General features: G+C 46.2%; 1 protein-coding gene across 1 annotated transcript; it reads right to left on the reverse strand.

Moving 5' to 3' along the window:
• Positions 1-8,267: 8,267 nt before the first annotated feature.
• LOC137305421 (testis-specific serine kinase substrate-like) lies at positions 8,268-20,670 on the reverse strand. Its single transcript, XM_067974249.1, has 8 exons — positions 20,495-20,670; positions 18,916-19,132; positions 17,397-17,477; positions 14,798-14,875; positions 13,061-13,362; positions 11,699-11,893; positions 10,548-10,688; positions 8,268-8,397 (listed from the first exon to the last, which is right to left on the reverse strand). The coding sequence occupies exons 1-8, from the start codon at positions 20,668-20,670 to the stop codon at positions 8,268-8,270; spliced, it is 1,320 nt and encodes a 439-aa protein (XP_067830350.1).
• Positions 20,671-22,928: the final 2,258 nt, after the last annotated feature.

Genomic DNA, 22,928 nt, shown 5'->3' on the forward strand with positions numbered 1-22,928 from the left:
AGCAGCACAGCCGACAACTGCAGAAATCAACAGAGCGCAAGAGTTCAGAGGCGGGGGTGGGGTGGGTGGGGATTAGGGGTTGGTCGTGTTCCAAGACCAAAGCTGGGAAGATTTACTCAACAACATTGATTCCAAATAGATAATAAATCACTCCCTTTTTTTGTCGGATATATTCCTCTCATTGTTTCCTGGTGTCTCAATTCTGCAATTCTGAGGGTGGAATTGAGTCAGATAGATCATGGAAGGTTCCAGGTTTGACCTCCTCAGTCTGTGTTGAATTATCTGAGTTCACATGAGGTGACCGTGGGGTTGTTATTGTCTGCCTCAGTGTCCCTGGCCTAGGGAGGGGGGGTTATATCAGCCAGGGTTCCTGCTGCAATCACTATTTAGCGATCCCTGCTGGAAAGAGCATGGGTGGACATCAGGGATGGGAAGGTTAGAGATTTACTGTGCTATTTCCCTTCTTCCATCCCCTGGCAGTGTGTACCATCCACAGGATGCACTGCAGCAACTCACCAAGGCTTCTCCGACAGCACCTCCCAAACCCACGATCTCTACCACCTAGAAGGACAAGGGCAGCAGGTGCATGGGAACAACATCACCTGCACGTTCCCCTCCAAGTCACACACCATGCCGGCTTGGAAATATATCGGCTGTTCCTTCATCGTCGCTGGGTCAAAATCCTGCAACTCCCTTCCTAACAGCACTGCGGGAGAACCTTCACCACACGGACTGCAGCGGTTCAAGAAGGCGGCTCACCACCACCTTCTCAAGGGCAATTAGGGATGGGCAATAAATGCCGGCCTCGCCAGCGACGCCCACATCCCAGGAATGAATTTTTAAAAATACCCCACTGACATTCGTTCCCTAGGGTCACAGGCGAAGAGTGGCCACTTGTGTACGGTAATGCGCCCAACACTTGTATAAGTCACACCCCAGCGAGAGCCAGCATCTTCAGGGCAAGGGGTGGGGGTAGGGGGAGAGAATTAGAGCCAACACCCTCACAAAACTCTTAACTCCTAAGGTCTTTGTTTCAATAATAATGTAAACCAGCTTATTTTAAAAAAATACGATAGAGCTCTCTTGGTTTCTGGAGGCAGGCGTGCTTTGAAGTAACACAGTGATCTGTAACTGCCATCTGGCTCACTCTCAGGCCAGTCCCAGCCTGCTCCAGACACAGTGTGACCTTGTTACAAATTATGACTGGAAAAATAGACCGTCAGAAAGAGAGCAGCGCAGAGGACAGGCTGGGGGCAGGGTACCCGGGGCCTGGGGTTGCCAACTCTGGTTGGACGCATTTCTGGAGGTTTCATCACATGACCTTCAACCTCCCCGCCTCCACATTCCTGCCATTGGTCCATTATCAAACGCGTCCATCACCGTGACATATTTTGTCCCCTCCCCCCCCCACTTCGTTAACCCAACAACAACTTGCATTTATGTGGCTGCCTTTAACACAGCAAAATGCCCCATGGAGAAACTAAACACCAAGCAGGGTTTGCCAACTCTGGAGTTTCAGTCACATGACATTCGGTCACTTGACATTCGCTGCGGGCCGCAAATGTGTGTCTGCATAATCATATTTCCCAAAAATCTGGAGTTTATGGGCGATAGCATTGGTGGTCGAATTGTGATGCTATTGGATTACAAAGCCCAGAGCAATTACTTCTTCCAGCAAATATTTAGATGTATCAGATTTCATATCACACAGTCTTGGCACACCAGCCATGGTCAGATCATTGCCAATAGATTATTAGGAGAAGTAAGACTGGTGAATCAGATTGCAAATGCCCCTGAGATTAGCTCATCTATTACAATGGGAAAATATGAGTCTGCAGATCTGAGTAAGTCTTGGAGCAGTGTGATCCTCTGTTATAGTTACAAAAGCTTGCTTGCACCTTGTGGGTGATTAATGGTTCGTTGACACTTCATGTGCACAAATACCTTTCCCGTTCTTCTTTCCAAGGGTTTTCCAGGCATTGAAACTGACAAAGCGGAAAACGCTGGAAACACGCCTCAGAACTCTGGAAGATTCCATACCCGAAACATCGACTTATGCTTTTTCCAGGCACCCTTTGCTCTTTCCCGAGTCTCCTGCAGCAGCGTCCCGGGAGTTGGATCATCCGTTCCAGGAGATTCCCGGGCAATCCGGGCGGGGTTGGCGACATTTTGCACCGAGCAGGAGTCTGGGAGGAGGATCGGGCGAGGTGACCAAGGCGGGGCTGAAGAAGAGCAAACTGGAAAGAGGTTCAGTGCCGCCCTGTTGTCCTGCCAACAGCTTTGAGGTGGCCGAGATCGCCTGCCCAGTGAGCTGATGTACTGGAGGGTAGGGGAGATAGAAAAGGGAAACATCTAGGTGAAGAGCAAAGGCCCATAGAGAAGATCGCCACTAAGGTAGGAAAGAGGAGAAGGTAGGAAGAGATAGGGTAGACGTAGAGAAGATGTTTCCACTAGTGGGGGAGTCCAAAACTAGGGGCCATAAATATAAAATAGTCACTAATAAATCTAATAAGGAGAAACTTCTTTACCCAGAGAGTGGTGAGAATGTGGAACTTGCTACCACATGGAGTAGTTGAGGCGAATAGTATAGATGGATTTAAGGGGAAGCTAGATAAATACATGAGGGAGAAAGGAATAGAAGGATATGCTGATAGGGTTAGATGAAGACGGGAGGGAGGAGGCTCGTGTGGAGCATAAACACCGGCATGGACCAGTTGGGCCGAATGGCCTGTTTCTGTGCTATAAATTCTACCTAAAGCCTGTGTAAATCAAGTAGTGATCAGGCGACACCAAGCTTGAATTTTAAAAGCTTACAGATTACAAGAGGAAGGGGACGACTGAGAGAGGGAGGGTTCTACAGCTTTGCTGTCCTGGGAAAGAATGAGTTAGAGTAGGAGATGAGGCAATAAGTGTTGAGTGACAAGGCGGGGAGGAGGAAGGGTGTGTCGGACAGTGTACTCACAGCTAAGGAAGATCAAGAGGGCAAATTTCAGAGGAGTACTGACCACGGTAATATTGGTGAAACAGGAGATATAACCAAATCCCCTCTGGCAGTTTACAGTATAACTGTAGAGAAGTTGAGTCTGGGCTTATATACAAGCCATTCTGAGACTTACAAGCATCAAAGTGCCAGATGGGAGTGAATTGTTCCTTTTTACCCAGTGTGTACAGTACATGTACAGGAGCTGACACTGAGACACACTCGTGCCATACAGTCCCACATAGAAATGAATCATTCCCTGTACCTGATGTATATACCTCTACAAGAGCTAACAGTGAGATGTTATTAAGGATGGGTAATAAATGCTGGCCTTGCCAGCGATGCCCACATCCCATGAACGAATAAAAAAAATGTACATTAGCCATACAATGCCAGCTGTAAACTGAATCGCTCCTATTTACCCAGTGTGTACAATACATGTACATTTAGAAGCTCTACAACAGATGGGAGTGAATCACCCTCTTTTTACCTGGTGTGTACTGTACATGTACAAGAATTAAGGTATTAGCCGTGGCCCAGTGGTAGCCCTCTCGCCTGAGTCAGAGATTGTGGGTTCAAGTCCCACTCCAGAGACTTGAGCACAAAATCTAGGCCGACACTCCCAGTGCAGTACTGAGGGAGTGCTGCATTGTCGGAGGTGCCGTCTTCCAAATGAGACATTAAACCAAGGCCCCGTCTGCCCTCTTGTAAAAGATCCCATGGCCACTATTCGAAGAAGAGCAGGGGAGTTCTCCCTGGTGTCCTGGGCCAATGTTTATCCCTCAACCAACTCAACTAAAACAGATTATCAGGTCATTATCACATTGCTGTTTGTGGGATCTTACTGTGCGCAAATTGGCTGCCGCGTTTCCTACATTACAACAGTGACTACACTTCTACAAAGTATTTCATTGGCTGTAAAGTGCTTTGGGACGTCCTGAGGTCGTGAAAGGCGCTATATAAATGCAAATACCTTTTTTTTTCTAACACTGAGGGACACATGAAGCATGCAGAGCTAGATGGGAATGAATTAATAGCTTTTAGCTGGTGAACAATACACTCAGACACACTCAGTCTCACATCGACTGTCTGCTCGGTATTATTTAAAAGATGAGTCTAATTCACAGTTCACGGTTCTTTTGGAATATTTCACTGCGCTGGCTGATCCCCTGGGGAGTGTTTGTTGAAGATAAGAGGGACTGCAGCATGCGCCGTTTGGCAGAAGATCAACATGGAACCGTCTGAAATCAGCACAGGAATGTCGGGAATTTTGGTTTCTGGGAACATTCTGGAAAGCTCATCAATACAGAGGAGGTGACGAGGGGGGATTTCAGAGCAAGCGAGGCTGGGGGGGAGCTCCAGAACGCAACCTCCCCGTGCCCAATCCAACTATCAAAATAATTTTGCTCAAAGGAAATTAATTTAAAACATTTTTTTAACGCCTCTATTATTCCCTCCCTGGGTGTTGCTCGCAGCAGTGGCCGGGAGATTAATCTTTAATTCCTGCAGACTCCAGGACAATCCTAAAGGATTGACGACCCTAACCAGACAGCTGACAAATTTCACCTGGCCCAACATGACCAATACCGTTCTTTCCAGATGAAGTACTTTGTAGACGCGTTCCCCTCTCCCCCTGTCCCCATGCCCCCCACCCCTTGCTGGAGCTCCACTCCCCAGCTTCCTCCTACAGCCCTATCTGCACTTCCGTGTAGTATTCCCACCTCCGTGATCAAGGACGAGACAGAGGTCTTGAAAGAAGCCTGGGAATGTGGCCTGGGATGATGGTTAAAGAAAGATCTTGCATTTATATAGCGCCTTTCACAACCTCAGGACGTTCCAAAGCGCTTTACAGCCAATAAAGCACTTTTTTGTAGTGTAGACACTGTTGTAATGTAGGAAATGCGGCAGCCAATTGGCGCACAGCAAGATGCCATGGGTTTGATCCCTGGGTCCTGAGTTCGAATCTAGCCCGGAATGGAAGGAATGGAAGTGATCTTTTTCAGCTATGTTAGGGGATTTGGTGCGGTCTTAGTGGTTGTGGCTGATTGCACCAAACTGGTGCCGATCTAGCACAAACTCTGCTTTTCGAGATTGCACATTTAATGGCAAATCATGGGCTCTTTCTCCTCAAAGAATCGATAAGGCTATTGTGGGGAACAGAAAAGTGTCGCGGTACTGCAGTAAGGGGGAGCTCTTCCGAGGTCGCAGCAGAGTGCAAGGAGCTTTACTGTGAATCGAACCATCACTTGGAGTTACGTGGAGAGACTGGAGAAGCTGGGATTGTTCTCCTTGGAGCAGAGAAGGTTAAGAGGAGATTTGATAGAGGTGATCAAAATCATGATGGATTTAGATGAAGTAAATAAGGAGAAACCATTTCCACTGGCAGGAGGGCCGGTAAACAGAGGACACGGATTTAAGATAATTGGCAAAAGAACCAGACGGGAGATGAGGACAATTTTTTTACGCAGCGAGTTGTTATGATCTGGAATGCGCTGCCTGAAAGGGCGGTGGAAGCAGATTCAATGATAACTTTCAAAAGGGAATTGGATAAATACTTGAAGGGGAAAAATTTGCAGGGCTGTGGGGAAAGGAGCAGGGGAGTGGGACTAATTGGATAGCTCTTTCAAAAAGCTGGCACAGGCACAATGGGCTGAATGGCCTCCTTCTGCGCTACGATTCTATGATACGATTCTATACCTGACCTGGGAGTACTTGTTGCTGATACTGAGCGCTTGTAATGACAAATGTGACATTCCTTTTCTGAACTGGTTGCAGACTGTGACCAGACTTTTGCAAGGACAAGTTTGAACTCAGCACTGTGGGATGGATGGAACCTGTCTTTTAGCTAGAAGCAGAGATACTAATAAGGAAGACGAGATATCCCATTTTTTCACACCTCAGTTACTGTAGAACTCGAGACACGGGACGTGAAGATAACACTTATCAGATATCCAGATGCCCGTATATGTGCAGTAATGTTGAAACACCATGGCTCATATTTTGATTCTCTTTTTCCCCGGTATCCTGCTCAGAATCAAACATGCAAATGAATTGAAAAGACAAACTTAGATTTCCTGATGGCCATTAAAGGCAGGAATCTGAGTAAACACGTGAGCTGTAGGTCAGAGACCTGCTGAAGCTTCGATTAATATCTGGGTTCCTGACCCAGTGTGAGATGCTGCACTGACAGTGCCACCCAGTTGTATTGCAGATGATTTGATCGAAGTTTTCTATATGTGATAAAGTGGATAGAGAGAAACTATTTCCACTGGTTGGGGAGTCCAGGACGAGGGGACATAGCCTAAAAATTAGAGCCAGGACTTTCAGGAGTGAAGTTAGGAAACACTTCTACACACAAAGGGTGGTAGAAGTTTGGAACTCTCTTCCGCAAATGGCATTTGATGCCAGCTCAATTGTTAATTTTAAATCTGAGATTGATAGATTTTTGTTAACCAAAGGTATTAATGGATATGGGGCTAAGGTGGATATGTAGAATTAGATCACATGATCTTATTGAAGGGCGGAACAGGCTCGAGGGGCTAAATGGCCCACTGCTGTTCCTACGTTCCTATCACCGTCTCAGGGCAACATGGGATGGGCAATAAATTACCAGCCCCGCCATTGACCTTCATTTCCTCTCCTTGCTCTGGATTTCGCTCGATGGCAGAATGTGTTAAGATTTTTTTGTTGCCCCTTTGCTCTCTTCTACCTGGGGTACAGTCCCCCAGATCATCAGATACCCTGCAGAAACTCGCCCCAAGTGGCTGTTCGTCGAGTGTGACCAGAGTCGATGAGCGTAGGCAAGATGTGGGACATTTTATTTTCTTATTCACTCTTGGGTGTCCCTGGCAAGGCCGGCATTTATTGGCCATCCCTTGTTACCCTGAGAAGGTGGTAGTGGGCCTTCTTCTTGAACCTGAGAGGACAATTGAGTGGTTTGGTGTGGGACTGGAGTTACATATAGGACAGGTAAGGTCGGCAGGTTTCTTTCCCTAAAGGACATTAGTGAACTGGGCTGTGCTTAATTGGAGTTGGCTTCTCGAAAGAGAGAAATAGTCTATTGCAGTCTGGACAGTGAGGCCTGTGACAGAGACAATGAGAAGTAATAAACTTCCCAAATAAAGGATTGGGAGAATGGGGGAAATAAACACAGCCTAGAGACCAGATACAAATTTCTGCACCTGATCTACTTTCCAATTACCAGTGAAAGCACAATGGATCAGCAGGAACCATGTGATGTGCTACTGACCCATGTAGACCAGGAATGGCCCAGGTTTGATTCCCAATTGTATCCCCCGCCTGAGGTCAGCAAACTCAACACATTTATAAAGTGCCTTTCCCCACCTCAGGAATTCCTAAAGCCAATGATGTACTTTTGAAGTGTAGTCTCTGTTGTAATGTAGGAAACGCGGCAGGCAAACAGCAATGAGATAATCTGTTTTTGGGTGTTGGTTGAGGGATAAATATTGACCCAGGACACCCAGGGAGAACTCTCCTGCTCTTCTTCGAAATAGTACCATGGGATAGGAACATAGAAACATAGGAACAGGAGTAGGCCATTCAGCCCCTCATGCCTGCTCCGCCATTTGATAAGATCATGGCTGATCTGTGATCTTGCTCCATATACCTGCCTTTGGCCCATATCCCTTAATACCTTTGGTTGCCAAAAAGCTATCTATCTCAGATTTAAATTTAGCAATTGAGCTAGTATCAATTGCCGTTTGCGGAAGAGAGTTCCAAACTTTTACCACCCTTTGTGTGTAGAAATGTTTTCTAATCTCACTCCTGAAAGGTCTGGCTCTAATTTTTAGACTGTGCCCCCTACTCCTAAAATCCCCAACCAGCGGAAATAGTTTCTCTCTATCCACCCTATCCGTTCCCCTTTAATATCTTATAAACTTCGATCAGATCACCCCTTAACCTGCGAAACTCCAGAGAATACAACCCCAATTTGTGTAATCTCTCATCGTAACTTAACCCTTTTACGTCCACCTGAGAGGGCAGACGGTTTAACGTCTCATCCGAAAGATGGCATCTCCGACAATGCAGCACTCCCTCAGTACCGGCACTGAGGTGTCAGTCTAAATTTCGAGCATGTAGAACTTGACTCAAAGGCAAGAGTGCTACCACCGAGCCATGGCTAACGGGGCCCAGAGATTGATTCTTGGACCTTTAGGGTATATCAATGTATCAAGAGAATGACGCGGAGCCTCGAGGGAGGAACAAGCTGTTTTAATTTACATTTAAATGCAGAAAGCCCTCTTCAAGGTACTATCATTTTGTCCTTTCATTTCCCGTTGCACTCATTACAGACAAACGGATGGTGACACCTCCGAATTCTCTCCACCAGTGGGAGCACAGCCTGGTCCACCATTTGCTGCAGCATCTGTCCATGCACAGAACTCTGATTAATGGGACTGCAATATAAAAATACATTAAATTAACGAACATCTGAAACCTCAGTAAAAGAAGATTCTACCGAATGCTGGGATAGAGAACATAGAAATTACAACACAGAAACAGGCCGTTCGGCCCAACCTGTCCTGGCCTCTTGTGTATCCCCCACTTCCTTCACCCCACCATTGGCGGCCGTGCCTTCAGCCGTCTAGACCCTACGCTCTGAAATTCCCTCTCTAAAACTCTCCGCCTCTCCACCTCTCTCTCCTCCTTTAAGGTGCTGCTTAAAACCTACCTGTCTGGTTGTCTCCTTCTCTGGCTCGATGTCAATTTTTGTCTTAAATACACTCCTGTGAAGCGCCTTGGGATATTTTACTACGTTCAAGGCACTATATAAACGCAAGATGCTGTTGAATGCTTAACACACTCATCAGCCCACGTATTTTAAACAGATTTAATCCGTTGTTAAAATATGGAGAGAGGAACGGAACGTGACTGCATTGCTCACAGTTATTTCCAGCCTCTTAAAGGGGAAGTTGGTTGTCCATTCTCGGATTGTTCCCAAAGGATGTAGCCTGGTGCCCGCCCTTTCCAGTGGAGTTTGGAGAAAGGAAATTACAGGGGGATTTCCCTACTGTCCGCCACGGGAAAGGTCATCGCGAGAATCCTCCTCAACCACCTCCTTCCAGTGGCCGAAGAGCTCTTCCCTGAGTCTCAATGTGGCTTCCGCCTGTCAAGAGGCACAATGGACATGATCTTTAGTGCGCGACAAGTCCAGGAAAAGTGCAGGCAGCAGCATCAACCTCTGTACATGGCCTTCTTCGATCTCGCAAAGGCCTTCGACTCCGTCAACCGTGAGGGATTGTGGAGCATCCTCCTCAAATTCGGCTGCCCGCAGAAATTCGTCACCATTCTCTGCCTGCTCCACCATGACATGCAAACCGTGATCCTCGCCAACGGATCCACCACAGACCCAATACGAGTGCAAACTGGGGTCAAGCAGGGCTGCGTCATTGCACCAACGCTCTTCTCCATCTTCCTCGCTGCAACACTTCACCCCATCACCATGAAGCTCCCCGCCAGAGTGGAGCTAACCTACAGGACAAGTGGGAAACTGTTCAACCTTCGACGCCTCCAGGCCAGAACCAAGACCACCCCAACTTCTGTCATCGAGCTGCAGTACGCAGAGGATCTTGATGGTTGGGGGGCAGTGTTGTGCTCCTGCCACACAACACTGCCCCCCAACCATCAAGATCCTCTGGACAGCGTGGATCATTTTCCATACCTCGGGAGCCTCCTCTCGGTGCGAGCAGACATCGACGACGAAATTCAACATCGCTCCAATGCGCCAGTGTAGCCTTCAGACGCCTGAGGAACAAAGTGTTCGAAGACCGAGACCTCAAATCCAGCACCAAGCTCGTGGTCTACAGAGCAGTCGTGGTCCCCGCCCTCCTGAACGCATCAGAAACATGGACAATGTACAGCAGACACCTCAAATCTCTGGAGAGATATCACCAACGTTGCCTCCGCAAAATCCTGCAAATCCACTGGCAGAATAGGCGTACCAACGTGAGCGTTCTCTCCCAGGCTAACATCCCCAGTATCGAGGCACTGGTCACGCTCAACCAGCTGCGATGGGCGGGCCACATTGTCCGCATGCCCGACACAAGATTCCCTAAACAACTGCTCTACTCCGAGCTCCGCAGTGGCAGGCGATCACTAGGCGGGCAGAGGAAACGCTATGAGGACACTCTCAAAGCCTCCCTAAAAAAATGCAACATCCCCACCGACATGTGGGAATCGCTTGCCCTAGAACGCCCAAATTGGAGAAGAAGCATCCGCGAAGGCGCCAATCACCTCGAGGGTCATCGAGTGGAGCACGTGGAGGCCAAGCTTAAGCAGCGGAAAGAACGCGCAGAATCCAGAGCGTCTCACCCACCCACCCGCCTTATCAAACACTACCTGCCCCACCGGTGGCAGAGTCTGCGGCTCCAGGGTTGGACTATTCAGCCACCGCAGAACCCACCCTCCCAGAGTGGAAGCAAGTCATCCTCGACCCTGAGGGACTGCCAAAGAAGAAGAAGAGAAGAAGGAGGTAGCTTTTAGAAAAAAGAAGCAGATACGATGGAGAGGGCATGTTTCTTTCTGCAGATAATTCCGGTTGACTGACCTTAAGTAACCTTGGTCGATACTCGGTTGGCTTTTTCTCTTCTCTAGAAGTTTCTGGATGTTTTCAATCAACGGCTTGATGTGGCCCAGATTGTGGACATTCTCCTGGATTTGATCAAAGGCTGAAAACATTCTCTTTGAACTGGTGTCAGGAAGAGAGGCAAAAACAGAAAGGGGAGAAAAGTAAGTATTTTACTCCAAAACCACAGGCCTGATTAACAAAACCTCACATCAGCTTCCCAAGAGTATGGGTATTGGTGGGTATATCAGAGTGCAGGAGGAGGGGGCTCATACAATACCTCACTTCAACAACAACCTGTGTTTATATAGCACCTTTAACGTAGTAAAACGTCCCAAGGCACTTCACAGGAGCGTAATCAAACAAAATTTGACACCGAGCCACATAAGGAAATATTAGGACAGGCGATCAAGATTGGGATTGTTAGATTTTTGTTGGGTAAGGGTTCGAGGGATACGGAGCAAAGGCAGGTAAATGGAGTTGAGGTGCAGATCAGCCAAGATCTAATTGATTGGTGGAGCAGGCCCAAGGGGCTGAATGGCCTCCTCCTGTTCCTAGAGGCCTTTGGATGAAAACAGGATCAGGTGCAAGTACGGTGTCTCCTACAGTCCAATACCCCGCTGACACTGACTGTCTAGGATTGTACGTGACGAATGGCCACTTGACTGATCTAGCTGAAGGCTGTCAACTGTAGCCCTCCGGAACTGGGAACCATATTCCAGAATAAGTCAGTACAAGAAGAATCAAAACAAGAAACTGTTTCCTCTGGCAATTGGGTCGGTAACCAGAGGTCACAGATTTTAAATAATTGGTGAAAGAACTAGAGGGGAAATGAGAAGAAAAGAGTTGTTAAGATCTGGAACACACTACCTGAAAGCAGATTCCGTAGGAACTTTTCAAAAGCTAATTGGACATGTACTTGAAGAGCACTAATTTGCAGGGCTATGGGGAAAAGGCAGGGGAGTGGGACTAAATTGGACAGCTTTTTCAAAGAGCCGGCACAGGCACGATGGACCGAATGGCCTCCTTCTGTTCTGTAAGAGTCTATGATTCTAAGACCACTTTCAGAGCATGAGGGGGAATGGGGGTGGGGGGGACAAAAACCTAAAAAACAAAAATAAAAAGGATCTTACGTATTAGCGATACTGTCTATCTCCATTTTCAGATCCTGGAGCATCTGTGTCGTGCGTTGGTGCTCCCTCTGAGTGCGCTCCCACTGCTGGTTAAACGCTTCGAATTTGCCATTGAACTGGCTCAGCATCTTCAGCTTGTCCCGCTGGTGGGCAGTTTTGCTCTGATACTTGTCAACGACATTTTCCAAGCTCTCCCTGCACACAAACACGGACACACGGGTTGTTATCTTGAAGGAATCCTTTTGTAAGGGCTGGCTGGGCAGCAGTGGAATCTCAGATATAGCGATTCCGTTTTTAACAGTGGCTCATGGTTCCCCATCTGCCGCAGCTTCAAACCATCTTGAATTTAGGTTGCCGCCCTTCGCCAAGTTAAAAAGACCAGCGGAATCCCTTGTTGGAACATAGGAACAGGAGGAGGCCATTCAGCCCCTTGGCCCTGTTCTGCCATTCAATTAGATTATTGTAAGGAGTCTTACAACACCAGGTTATAGTCCAACCTGGTGTTGTAAGACTCCTTACATTTGTCCACCCCAGTCCACCACTGGCATCTCCACATCAATTAGATCATGGCTGACCTCCACCTCAGCTCTGTTTACCCACCTATGCTCCATTGCCCTCGATACCCTTTCCTAACAAAAATCTATCGGCCTCCGTCTCGAGGGCTCCAATTGTCCCTCAGCATTCACAGTCTTTTGGGGGGAAGAGAATTCCAGATGTCTACCACCCTTTGTGTGAAGAAGTGCTTCCCGATTTCGCTCCTGAATGGCCTAGCTCTAATTTAATGGCATCCTTCAAAGCAGCAACTAGGCAAAGCATGATTTCAAATCTTATTAACCACAGGAACGTCAAGTAACTGGATGGAGCTTTGTCATTTGAGCAGAAATGTGACACCACAGTGAGGCCAGAGTCACTCGACAGAAGTGTTATAATGGACCTTAATTTCAAGAAATGTTTTTTTTTAAGGGGTATATTTCAAACTGTGCTGGCAACAGGGAGCATTGGCAGAGCTCCCTCACATACCCACTAACACAGGCCTCCCGCACATACCCACTAACACAGACCTCCCGCACATACCCACTAACACAGACCTCCCGCACATACCCACTAACACAGGCCGTCCTCACATACCCACTAACACAGGCCGTCCTCGCATACCCACTAACACAGGCCGTCCTCGCATACCCACTAACACAGGCCGTCCTCACATACCCACTAACACAGGCCGTCCTCACATACCCACTAACACAGGCCGTCCTCACATACCCACTAACACAGACCTCCCGCACATACCCTCTAACACAGGCCGTCCTCACATACCCACTAACACAGACCGCCCTCACCTTACCTCTAACACAGGCCTACCTCACATTCTCCACCATAATCGGTGTGACCTTTGGCTCTTTCTCCCCGAAATTAGATGAGGTGCCAGGCAAGTTACTCTTTTCCTTAATTTCGTTTAACTGTGACATGAGCACCTGTCTCAAGTCACTCATCGAACGTGCAATCTGTTCCATCATTTGTATCTGTGGGCTGCCCGGTCCCAGTTGCCTTCCAGTTTTCCTCTCTGAAGTGCCAGCGATTCTGTCCTCTGATTCTCTTTTCAGATTGTCACGCCACTGCAAGTTATCCTTTTTAATCTTCTGGCACAAGGTTTTCAGTTTCTCCTGGGGCAGATAATGGCTTTGTTACTGTCTGTAATATTGACAGAGATACATGGTCATTAGCAGCCTTCTCTTACCTCACCTAAGTGGCCATGACCCTGTGTTAGCAAGTGCTGAAGGGCCACCTTAGCCAAGCCCAATCCTGTTGTCATTCCAAAAATATGTTTTCTAGTAAGGATCATTGGATGACCATCAGAAGTGGCAAACATGGCCACTTTATTTCCTCCCTCGCCCAAGAACATTGCAACCAACTGTAGCATTCCAATTGTCACCCTAGTGGGAACTGACTAACTCGGTACAAACTACTGGTTAGACCTGAGAGAGACTGTCCCCAGTACACATAGTATGTGGTACTAAGGCCAGGGTTGCCAACTCAGGTTGAATGTATTCCTGGAGGTTTCATCACATGACCTTCTGCCTACACCCGCCCCGCCCCCACACACTCCCGCCATTGGTCGCCCAACACGTCCACCCTCATGACGCACCGCCTTCCCATGGCCAATCGGGAAGCGAACAGACACTTCATTACCCGATTGGATGATTCTTGACTGTCAGTCAAACAGCCTTTTTCTCCCCAAGTGTCCAATATTTTTATAACTAATAAACAAAAGCATTCAAAGAAAATGAACATTTTTTGAAGGCCCCTATGATTTTTCTTCCGGGTATTGGTCGCAGCAGTTTCCCGGAGATTAATCTTCAATTCCTGGAGGCTCCAGGCTAATCCTGGAGGGTTGGCAACCCTGTACAAAGACCACCTGGATGGCTTCTGCTGAGAAATGATGGCCTGTGGTACAGAGATGGCCACACATGTCCTGATTTTCAATCTGTGACGGGCCAAGACGCATAAGGGTATAAATCTGCCTTGGGCGATATCGAACTGGCAGCCTGTTTCACACTCCGCCCGATTTTCTTTGACGGCCGTTGCTCAGGGGGTATCACTCGCCTCTGAGTCAGACGGTTGTGGGTTCAAATCCCACCCCAGAGACTTGAGCACAAAATCTAGGCTCACACTCCAGTGCAGCACTGAGGGAGTGCTGCACTGTCGGAGGTGCCGTCTTTCAGATGAGATGTTAAACCAAGGCCCCATCTGCCCTCTCAGGTGGATGTAAAAGATCCCATGGCACTATTTCGAAGAAGAGCAGGGGGAGTTCTCCCCGTTGTTCTGGCCGATATTTATTTTGAGATTCTGGGAAAATAGAGCAGAGAATGCTGTAATTGATCCTGATTTTAACACAGTGGGAGCTGGAGGATAAAGTACCCAGATATATAGTATATGTACGGCCTAGTCAGGTCAAGAATCTCTTCCAAAACAAGACACTGATAATAGAATGAGCCACTATTTCAAACAACCATCATTCACAATAGCCACCGTATCTTTACAGAAGTAATGCATTTAGAGATAGGGCATATCGTAGCTAAGCGTGTCCTAGCCACGTACCTCAATGGCTAATGATTTCTGCCGCATGGTGTTATTCTCTACTTCAGCTATGTGCTTCTCTACTTGTTTACAGTTTTCCTGTTAACGACAATCAGGAACAGGTTAAGGAATCAGCTGGCTGTTCATTCAACTAACTAGTTGGTCAATCAGCCGGCTATATACTAATAAGTTGTTTAACCAGTCAGTCAAACAGGCCAAACATTTAACTAACCAGTTGGTTGCCTAATCAGCTGATCATTCAACCAATTAACCAGTTAGTTAAACAAATCAGCTATTCATTGGTATATCAATCAGATAGAACATTAGAACCAATGAATTCTGGTAATTAAATGCAGTAGGCTTGTATTCCGTGAGAGCTGCAGCGAATTGGTTTAAACCCCTATTTCACCAAGGACTCTTATGACGTAGATTGTACAGCACAGAAACAGGCCATTTGGCCCAACAGATCCATGCTGGTGTTCATGCTTCACACAAACCTTGTTTGTGCTCCACATGAGCCTTTTAGCAGCATGAGAGAAGGTTTTGCCTCTGTCTGAGCTGAATTTTAAACATAGGAATTGCTAGATGAAAACAGACCAAGGTCCATCTAGTTCGCCTTCAACCATCCTGGTAGTCGCACGATACAATGATAATGGAGTTGTTGACTAATCATGGCTATCAATCTCAGTCAATTAACCTACCACAGTCTCAGGAGGCGAGGAAAACCCCAGTGATGAAGAGTTTTGGGAACCAGAGGTCCAAAGACCCACACATTTACCACATGTCATGGCTAAAATGCTGCATCCCAAAATATTATTTTCTGAAAGAAATCTATCAAATTTGCGTTTTAATGGATCAACACTTTCTACTCCCACCGTCTCCCCAGGGAGCCTGTTCCATAGATTGACCACTTGCTCACTGAGATATTGTTTCTGCAGATTAGTGTAGAATTTACCCCTCTTCAAGTGCAGGCCATGTCCTCTGGTTCTACTGTTCTGAACAAGGTGAAATAGCTTGTCATGGTCTACATTATCCAGACCCTTTAGAATCCTAAAATCAGCAATCATATCACCTCTCAAACTTCTCCTTTCTATTTTTACTCAACGTAATCTGCTCACGTAATATTGCACTCAAAGTCTTAGAAAGGATAAGGAACCTTAAACTAGATCTGGCTTCTGGCCCAGATGATATTAACCTGAGGGTCCAGTTTCTCCTTATTTACTCTATCAAAACCCCTCATAATTTTGAACACCTCTATTAAATCTCCCCTTAACCTTCGCTGCTCTAAAGAGAACAACCCCAGCTTCTCCAGTCTCTCTACGTAACTGAAGTCCCTCATCCCTGGCACCATTTTAGTAAATTTCCTCTGCACCCTCTCCAAGGCCTTGACATCCCGCTCCAGATATGAGCACATAATCTGGACTGACACTTTAGTTCAGTACTGAAGGAATGCTGTAGTGTCCAACTGTCCATCTGTCTGTTCAGGTGGACGTAAGAGGCACTTTTTCTGAAGAAGAGCAGGGGGTTCTCTTGGTGACCTGGCCAATATTCATCTCACCAACAACAACTTGCATTTATATAGCACCTTTAATGTAGTAAAATGTCCAAAGACACTTCACAAGAGCGATTATCAAACACAATTTGACACCGAGCCACATAAGGAGATATTAGAACAGGTGACCAAATGCCTGATCCAAGAGATAGGTTTTAAGGAGCGTCTTAAAGAAGGAAAGAAGGGTAGAGAGGCGGAGAGGTTTAGGGAGGGAATTCCAGAGCTTAGGAAATAGGCAGCTGAAGGCACGGCCGCCAATGGTGGAGTGATGAAAATCGGGAATGCGCAAGAGGCCAGAATTGGAGGAGCGCAGAGATCTCGGAGGGTTGTAGGGCTGGAGGAGGTTACAGAGATAGGGAGGGGGCGAGGCCTTGGAGGGATTTGAACACAAGGATGAGAATTTTTAAATCGTGGCATTGCCGGACTGGGAGCCAATGTAGGCCACCGAGCACAGGGGTGATGGGTGAACGGGACTTGGTGCGAGTTAGGATACGGGCAGCAGAGTTTTGGATGAGCTCAAGTTTATGGAGGGTGGAAGATGGGAGGCCGGTCAGGAGACACCAAAACGATTAACTGATCATTCATCTCATGTGGGTCCTTGTGTGTAGATTGGCTGTCGTGTTTGCCTTCAAAACCGTGACCGTACTTCAAAACAAAGTAATTGGTTGTGAAGCATTTTGAAATGTCCTCAGGATGTGAAAGGTGCTACAAAAATGCAAATTCTTCTTTTCTTATTTGTTCAATGAAGTATAGCAATCTAAATCTGGATAATTAAGGAAGCAAGTGCAGCAAAAATAAGACACACCAGGTGTGTCTCACACCTATTCAGGCCCAGCGTCCCTTTCAAGTGTTAACAAAAAGTGCCTCTTATTTCAAGCCACTGAAGGTGACCCTTGACTGCCTTAATACATCTGTAAATATAACATGCACAACTTTCCTACATTACAACAGAGATTACACTTCAAAAGTACTTCATTGGCTGTTAAGCGCTTTGGGATGCCCTGAAGTCATGACAGGCGCTATATAAATGCAAGTTCTTTCTTTTTTAGAGTCATCGTCATCACGTACCTCGAGGAGTAATGCATTACACAGGATGGTTCTTCTGTCGCTCTCCAGTTTGTTTAGTGACTTCTCCAGTTTGTGTTTCCCCTGTTGACGACATTCAATCAGATGCCAAGTTAATCAGTGAGTTAAGTCAGTCAGTGAATGACTTAGTCAGTGGGTTAGTCAGTCAGCCCTTTGCTTCACTCTTTTTCTACCTCCAATTTTTGCCTCTGAGCTTCTCCCCTCAAACCTCCTCTGGAGAAGGGTCTGACCCACACCGATGGCACGAGTGACCATTCTTTAGCCGTGAGTCTAGAGTGTCCAGCAGATCACTGCCGCGATGCCAAACTCTATTTTCGTCCACTATCTGCACATGCACTCTTTCCAGCAGAGGTCACTGACTAGCGATAGTGGGAACCCTGGACTGATCTTCTCCTTATCCAGTCCAAAGATGTTGAAGCCAACTGTAGAATCCCAGCATCCTTGGTTGACATCAACTCAGAACAAACCAGGAGTTGTGCAGCTTGATGCCGCACAGTGCAGTTCATTTACCTACTGAATCATCAGGGCTACTGCACCCGACTGTTATTGCAGCTGATATACTGATCATTAACTAACTCTATTAAGAAATCTTTCTGCTATTTGCATGTGCTTCATTCTTCTACACCGCCGACTTAAGTGACCCCCATTGCATTGACCATCAAGTCATCCGCAATAACGATTCATCTACTCTCCTGCCTAGACTGACCTGATGTGGAGATGCCGGTGATGGACTGGGGTGGACAAATGTAAGGAATCTTACAACACCAGGTTATAGTCCAACAGTTTTCTTTTAAAATCACAAGCTTTCGGAGATTATCTCCTTCGTCGGGTGAGTAGTGAATGAGAGGTTCTCAAATCGCACCATGCCTCTCATTCACTACTCACCTGACGAAGGAGATAATCTCCGAAAGCTTGTGATTTTAAAATAAAATTGTTGGACTATAACCTGGTGTTGTAAGATTCCTTACATTAGACTGACCTGTACAACCCGCATTTATTTCCGAGGAACATAGCAGATCTTGTAAAGGGAGGAATATTTTGGTCCAACAAACCCAACCCTTTTTGGTTGATCTGAAACCCCCGTTTGTGGCCCCCAGTATTGACCAAAGTGAATGATTTGGATCAACTTTATCCCTGGTTTAGCGTTTACCTCGAGTGTATTCCTTCAACATGTTAGCAGCATTTTTGCCACAAGTTGAAAATCGACCCCATGAGCTCCTCAGATGAAATCCTCTGTCCTCTTGCAGAGGAAAACATCTCCAGACATAAGAAAATAATCTTCATATCTTTTGTATTCCTGAAGACCCTCACGTGTACAGATCTGACTGTGAGACCTTTACAGGTAGAGATCTCTCTGTAAGGTCGTCGCAGGTACAGATCCAACTGAATCCCCCATAGCCCTAATCTAGAACCTGTACCTCACTCTATATTTTCCAGTTTCCATTTGCCTTTGTTAGCACCATTCCTGGCCCTACCTTGTTACTGTTTGGTAAAAACCTACCGGGTTGTCACTGAGCTGTCTGTTAGCCCATGGTACTTTCATATCTTCCGTTCCCGAGTCTGGAGACTGGCATTTCCTGGAATCCAAACTTTCAGCACTATCGGTAGAATCCTTGTCGCAGGATAAATTGAGGGCGGACACGTTAGTGGAGGCAGAAGATCGCCTCAGCTCCGGACAGGAGAGCTGTGCATCATCAATTATCTTATTGCGCTCAGTCCTAGAAAAAAAAAAGGCAACGAGCTAATATTTTTGGGAATCTTTTCTGCCCTCCACTTTGGGCCTAGCCCTCTGATCAGCCGTGGACAGTTCCCTGGACGAGAGGTTGGGCAAGAGATCAGGTTCTACCGGTTGTGAGTTTAGTCTGTCAGCCGTGGCTCAGTTGGTAGCACTCTTGCTTCTGGGTCCCACTCCAGAGACATGAGCACAAAATCCAGGCTGACACTCCCGGTGCAGTATAAAGGGAGTGCTGTCTTGCGGATGAGACGTTAAACCGAGGCCTCGTCTGCCCTCTCAGGTGGATGTAAAAGATCCCATGCCACTATTTTGAAGAAGAGCAGGGGAGTTCTCCCCGGTGTCCTGGTCAATATTTATTCCTCAACCAACATCACTAAATCAGATTATCTGGTCATTATCACATCGCTGTTTGTGGGATCTTGCTGTGCGCAAATTGGCTGCTGCGTTTCCTACATTACAACAGTGACTACATTTCAAAAAGTGCTTCATTGGCTGTAGAGCACTTTGGGACGTCCTGAGGTCATATAATGCAAGACTTTTTTTTTCTTAGTTTGAACCCAGTGGGTGCAGGTGTAGAACTGTATGAAGTGGTATTGAATTGACAGTCTCACTCAGAGGACACGATGTTGACATTAAAATTTGACAGTGGTGCATTATGGAATGCTGTGCTGAGGTCGGAGTTAAGGTACATCAACCTGGATTTTCCGCTATGAGGGCAGTTTACACTGAAATAGTTAGAAATAGGTTTTGCGCAAAGAAGGAGACATTAGGACAGGTGGCCAAAAACTTGGTCAAAGAGGGAGGTTTTAAGGAGGGTCTCAAAGGAGGAGAGCGAGGTGGAGAGGTTTAGGGAGGGAATTCCGGAGCTTAGGGTGTAGACAGCTGAAGGCACGGCCGCCAATGGTGGGGGAACGATGTGGGGGACGCACAAGAGGCCAGAATTGGAGGAACGCAAACAAGAACATTGAGAATGGTGGGTCGGATGCCCCTAGCCCCGAATTACGGTGGGTTCTTTCAGCCGCACTTTCTCCGCCCCTCCCCACTGGAAACGCGTGCAATGTGCAAAGTTGGCGGAAATCTGGTGTAACCAATCTCTGCCCTGTGTTCTGACCAAAATTTGGGTGAATCCAATTCAGGCATCAGAAAATGTGCATTATTGTTGGGTAGAGAAGATGGGCCTTTACTCTGCAGCATGGAGTGCTGTACCTGATCCAGACATGTTTGATGGATGCAATAGGGGGAGAAAGTATTCCATTCGCCCTACACTAACATTGCTTAGCTTAATGAGTACGACATGGCTGAATTATTAAAAGCAATTAAACTGAGTAGATAAACTGCTTCGTACCCATGGAATGAGACCGACTTTTTCTTTTTGGTGAACAGCCATTTTTTCTCTTTCTTTTCGTGCTCGAGATTGGCTCCTGACATATCTCCTTTGCATCTGATCTGCTCCTGACTGGCATTCCGGAGCTGACTCAGCTCATCGGATTGCCAGATTGTTTTGAAGACAATCTCCGTCATTCTTCAAAGCCTCACCTGTTTTTGATGCTGGACCTGAAGTGAGAGCGAAAGATGCTGACGGGGGAAAGAGGGCTGGGATAGGTTTGGCCAAAAAAAGAGATCTGCCCAATTTTATCAGTGGGTTAAACCTCCTCACATTTTCTGTACTTGGTCTGGAAAAGAATCCCTCCATCAATGGCACAGGAGAATTCACTTGCCACAGTAGGAGAAACAACACAGAGAATACTGTATCACAATAGCATAAAGAACACAGGGAGTGAAGAGTCACAATAGCATTAAGAACACAGGGAGTGAAGAGTCACAATAGCATTAAGAACACAGGGAGTGAAGAGTCACAATAGCATAAAGAACACAGGGAGTGAAGAGTCATAATAGAAGAACACAGGGAGTGAAAAGTCACAATAGAAGAACACAGGGAGTGAAGAGTCACAATAGAATAAAGAACACAGGGAGTGAAGAGTCACAATAGCATTAAGAACACAGGGAGTGAAGAGTCACAATAGACTAAAGAACACAGGGAGTGAAGAGTCACAATAGCATAAAGAACACAGGGAGTGAAAAGTCACAATAGAAGAACACAGGGAGTGAAGAGTCACAATAGAAGAACACAGGGAGTGAAGAGTCACAATAGAAGAACACAGGGAGTGAAGAGTCACAATAGCATAAAGAACACAAGGAGTGAAAAGTCACAATAGAAGAACACAGGGAGTGAAGAGTCACAATAGAAGAACACAGGGAGTGAAGAGTCACAATAGAAGAACACAGGGAGTGAAGAGTCACAATAGCATAAAGAACACAGGGAGTGAAGAGTCACAATAGAAGAACACAGGGAGTGAAGAGTCACAATAGAAGAACACAGGGAGTGAAGAGTCACAATAGCATAAAGAACACAGGGAGTGAAGAGTCACAATAGAAGAACACAGGGAGTGAAGAGTCACAATAGAAGAACACAGGGAGTGAAGAGTCACAATAGAAGAACACAGGGAGTGAAGAGTCACAATAGCATAAAGAACACAGGGAGTGAAGAGTCACAATAGAAGAACACAGGGAGTGAGAGTCGCAGTAGCATTAATATATATTCTGGGATGGTTTGACGTACTCTCATTTGCTTCCCATACCTTGTGTGACTGAGAGCCTTCCTCAGATTTCCAGTAATGCTGCTTTTCAGTCAGCGGTGAAAGGGGTACATGAGAGGAATCAGTAGGGGATTCTCCCTCTGGTTTTCCCTCTTCTCTGTGGGAAGTTGCCCAGTGTATATGAAACAGATGAAGGAGGATGGGGAAAGACCTTGGCCCTTCACCCCAGCCTTCTCAATTAAAATAAAAAGTACCAAAAAGATAATCGTAACAACTACTGTCCATTTATTTAATTGCCTTTAACACAGAAAAACATCCCAAATCCAGCTGGAAAAATCAGTGTTTGCCCACGAGTAGCTCTGCAATTTGGTTGTGGTGCTTTCTCAGCCAATTGTTTTTTGTCCATTTTAAGCAGCAGGAGAGCTCACAGGCCCTGTGAGAATTTTCTTTTAAAACAAATATACAGAAAACTACAAACAGAAATCCAGGCCGGTATGTGAGATCGTTTGGTGATCATATGTCGTACTTCATACTGCAGCTTCCCAGTGAATATTCTTATTGGATGATAGGTTCCACCAAACCTTCGAACTTTGTGCTTCCAATAAATATCTTCCATCCAATATCATTCATCCAATAAACACCATGCATCCAATACCACTTGTCCAATAAATATCATCAATCCAATATCATTCATCCAATAAATATCATTTGTCCAATATCATTGGTCCAATGTATATTATCCATTCAATATCACTCATCCAATGGATATCATCTGGACCAATGTCACCATCCAATAAATAGGATCCATCCCATTCCACCCGTCCAATAAATATCACTGGTCCAATGTCACTCATCCAATGAATATCACTCTCCTGATATCATCCATCCAATAAGTGTCATCCATTCAATATAACTCATCCAATGAATATCATCCAAACAATGAATATCGTTCATTCAACATCACCCATGCAATATCACCCATGCAATATCACCCATGCAATATCACCCATGCAATATCACCCATGCAATATCACTCATTAAATATCACTGATTTGATGTCACCCATTGAATATCACCATTTCAGTATCATCCATTCAATATCACCCATTCAATATCACATGTTCAATGTTGCCATTGAATGCCATCCATTCAATATCACCCATTGAATATCATCACTTGACT

This window comes from Heptranchias perlo, chromosome 40 (assembly GCF_035084215.1).
Source record: "Heptranchias perlo isolate sHepPer1 chromosome 40, sHepPer1.hap1, whole genome shotgun sequence".
NCBI lineage: Eukaryota > Metazoa > Chordata > Chondrichthyes > Hexanchiformes > Hexanchidae > Heptranchias > Heptranchias perlo.

Bases quoted from the DNA above. Each gene is read 5' to 3' on its own strand.
- LOC137305421 (XM_067974249.1), bottom strand. From the start codon at position 20,670: ATGACGGAGATTGTCTTCAAAACAATCTGGCAATCCGATGAGCTGAGT. The intron at 10,689-11,698 runs GTAAGATCCTTT...TCCTGACACCAG, and splicing joins ATAGACAGTATCGCTAATAC to TTCAAAGAGAATGTTTTCAG. The intron at 8,398-10,547 runs GTCAGTCAACCG...TTTATATTGCAG, and splicing joins ATCGACCAAGGTTACTTAAG to TCCCATTAATCAGAGTTCTG.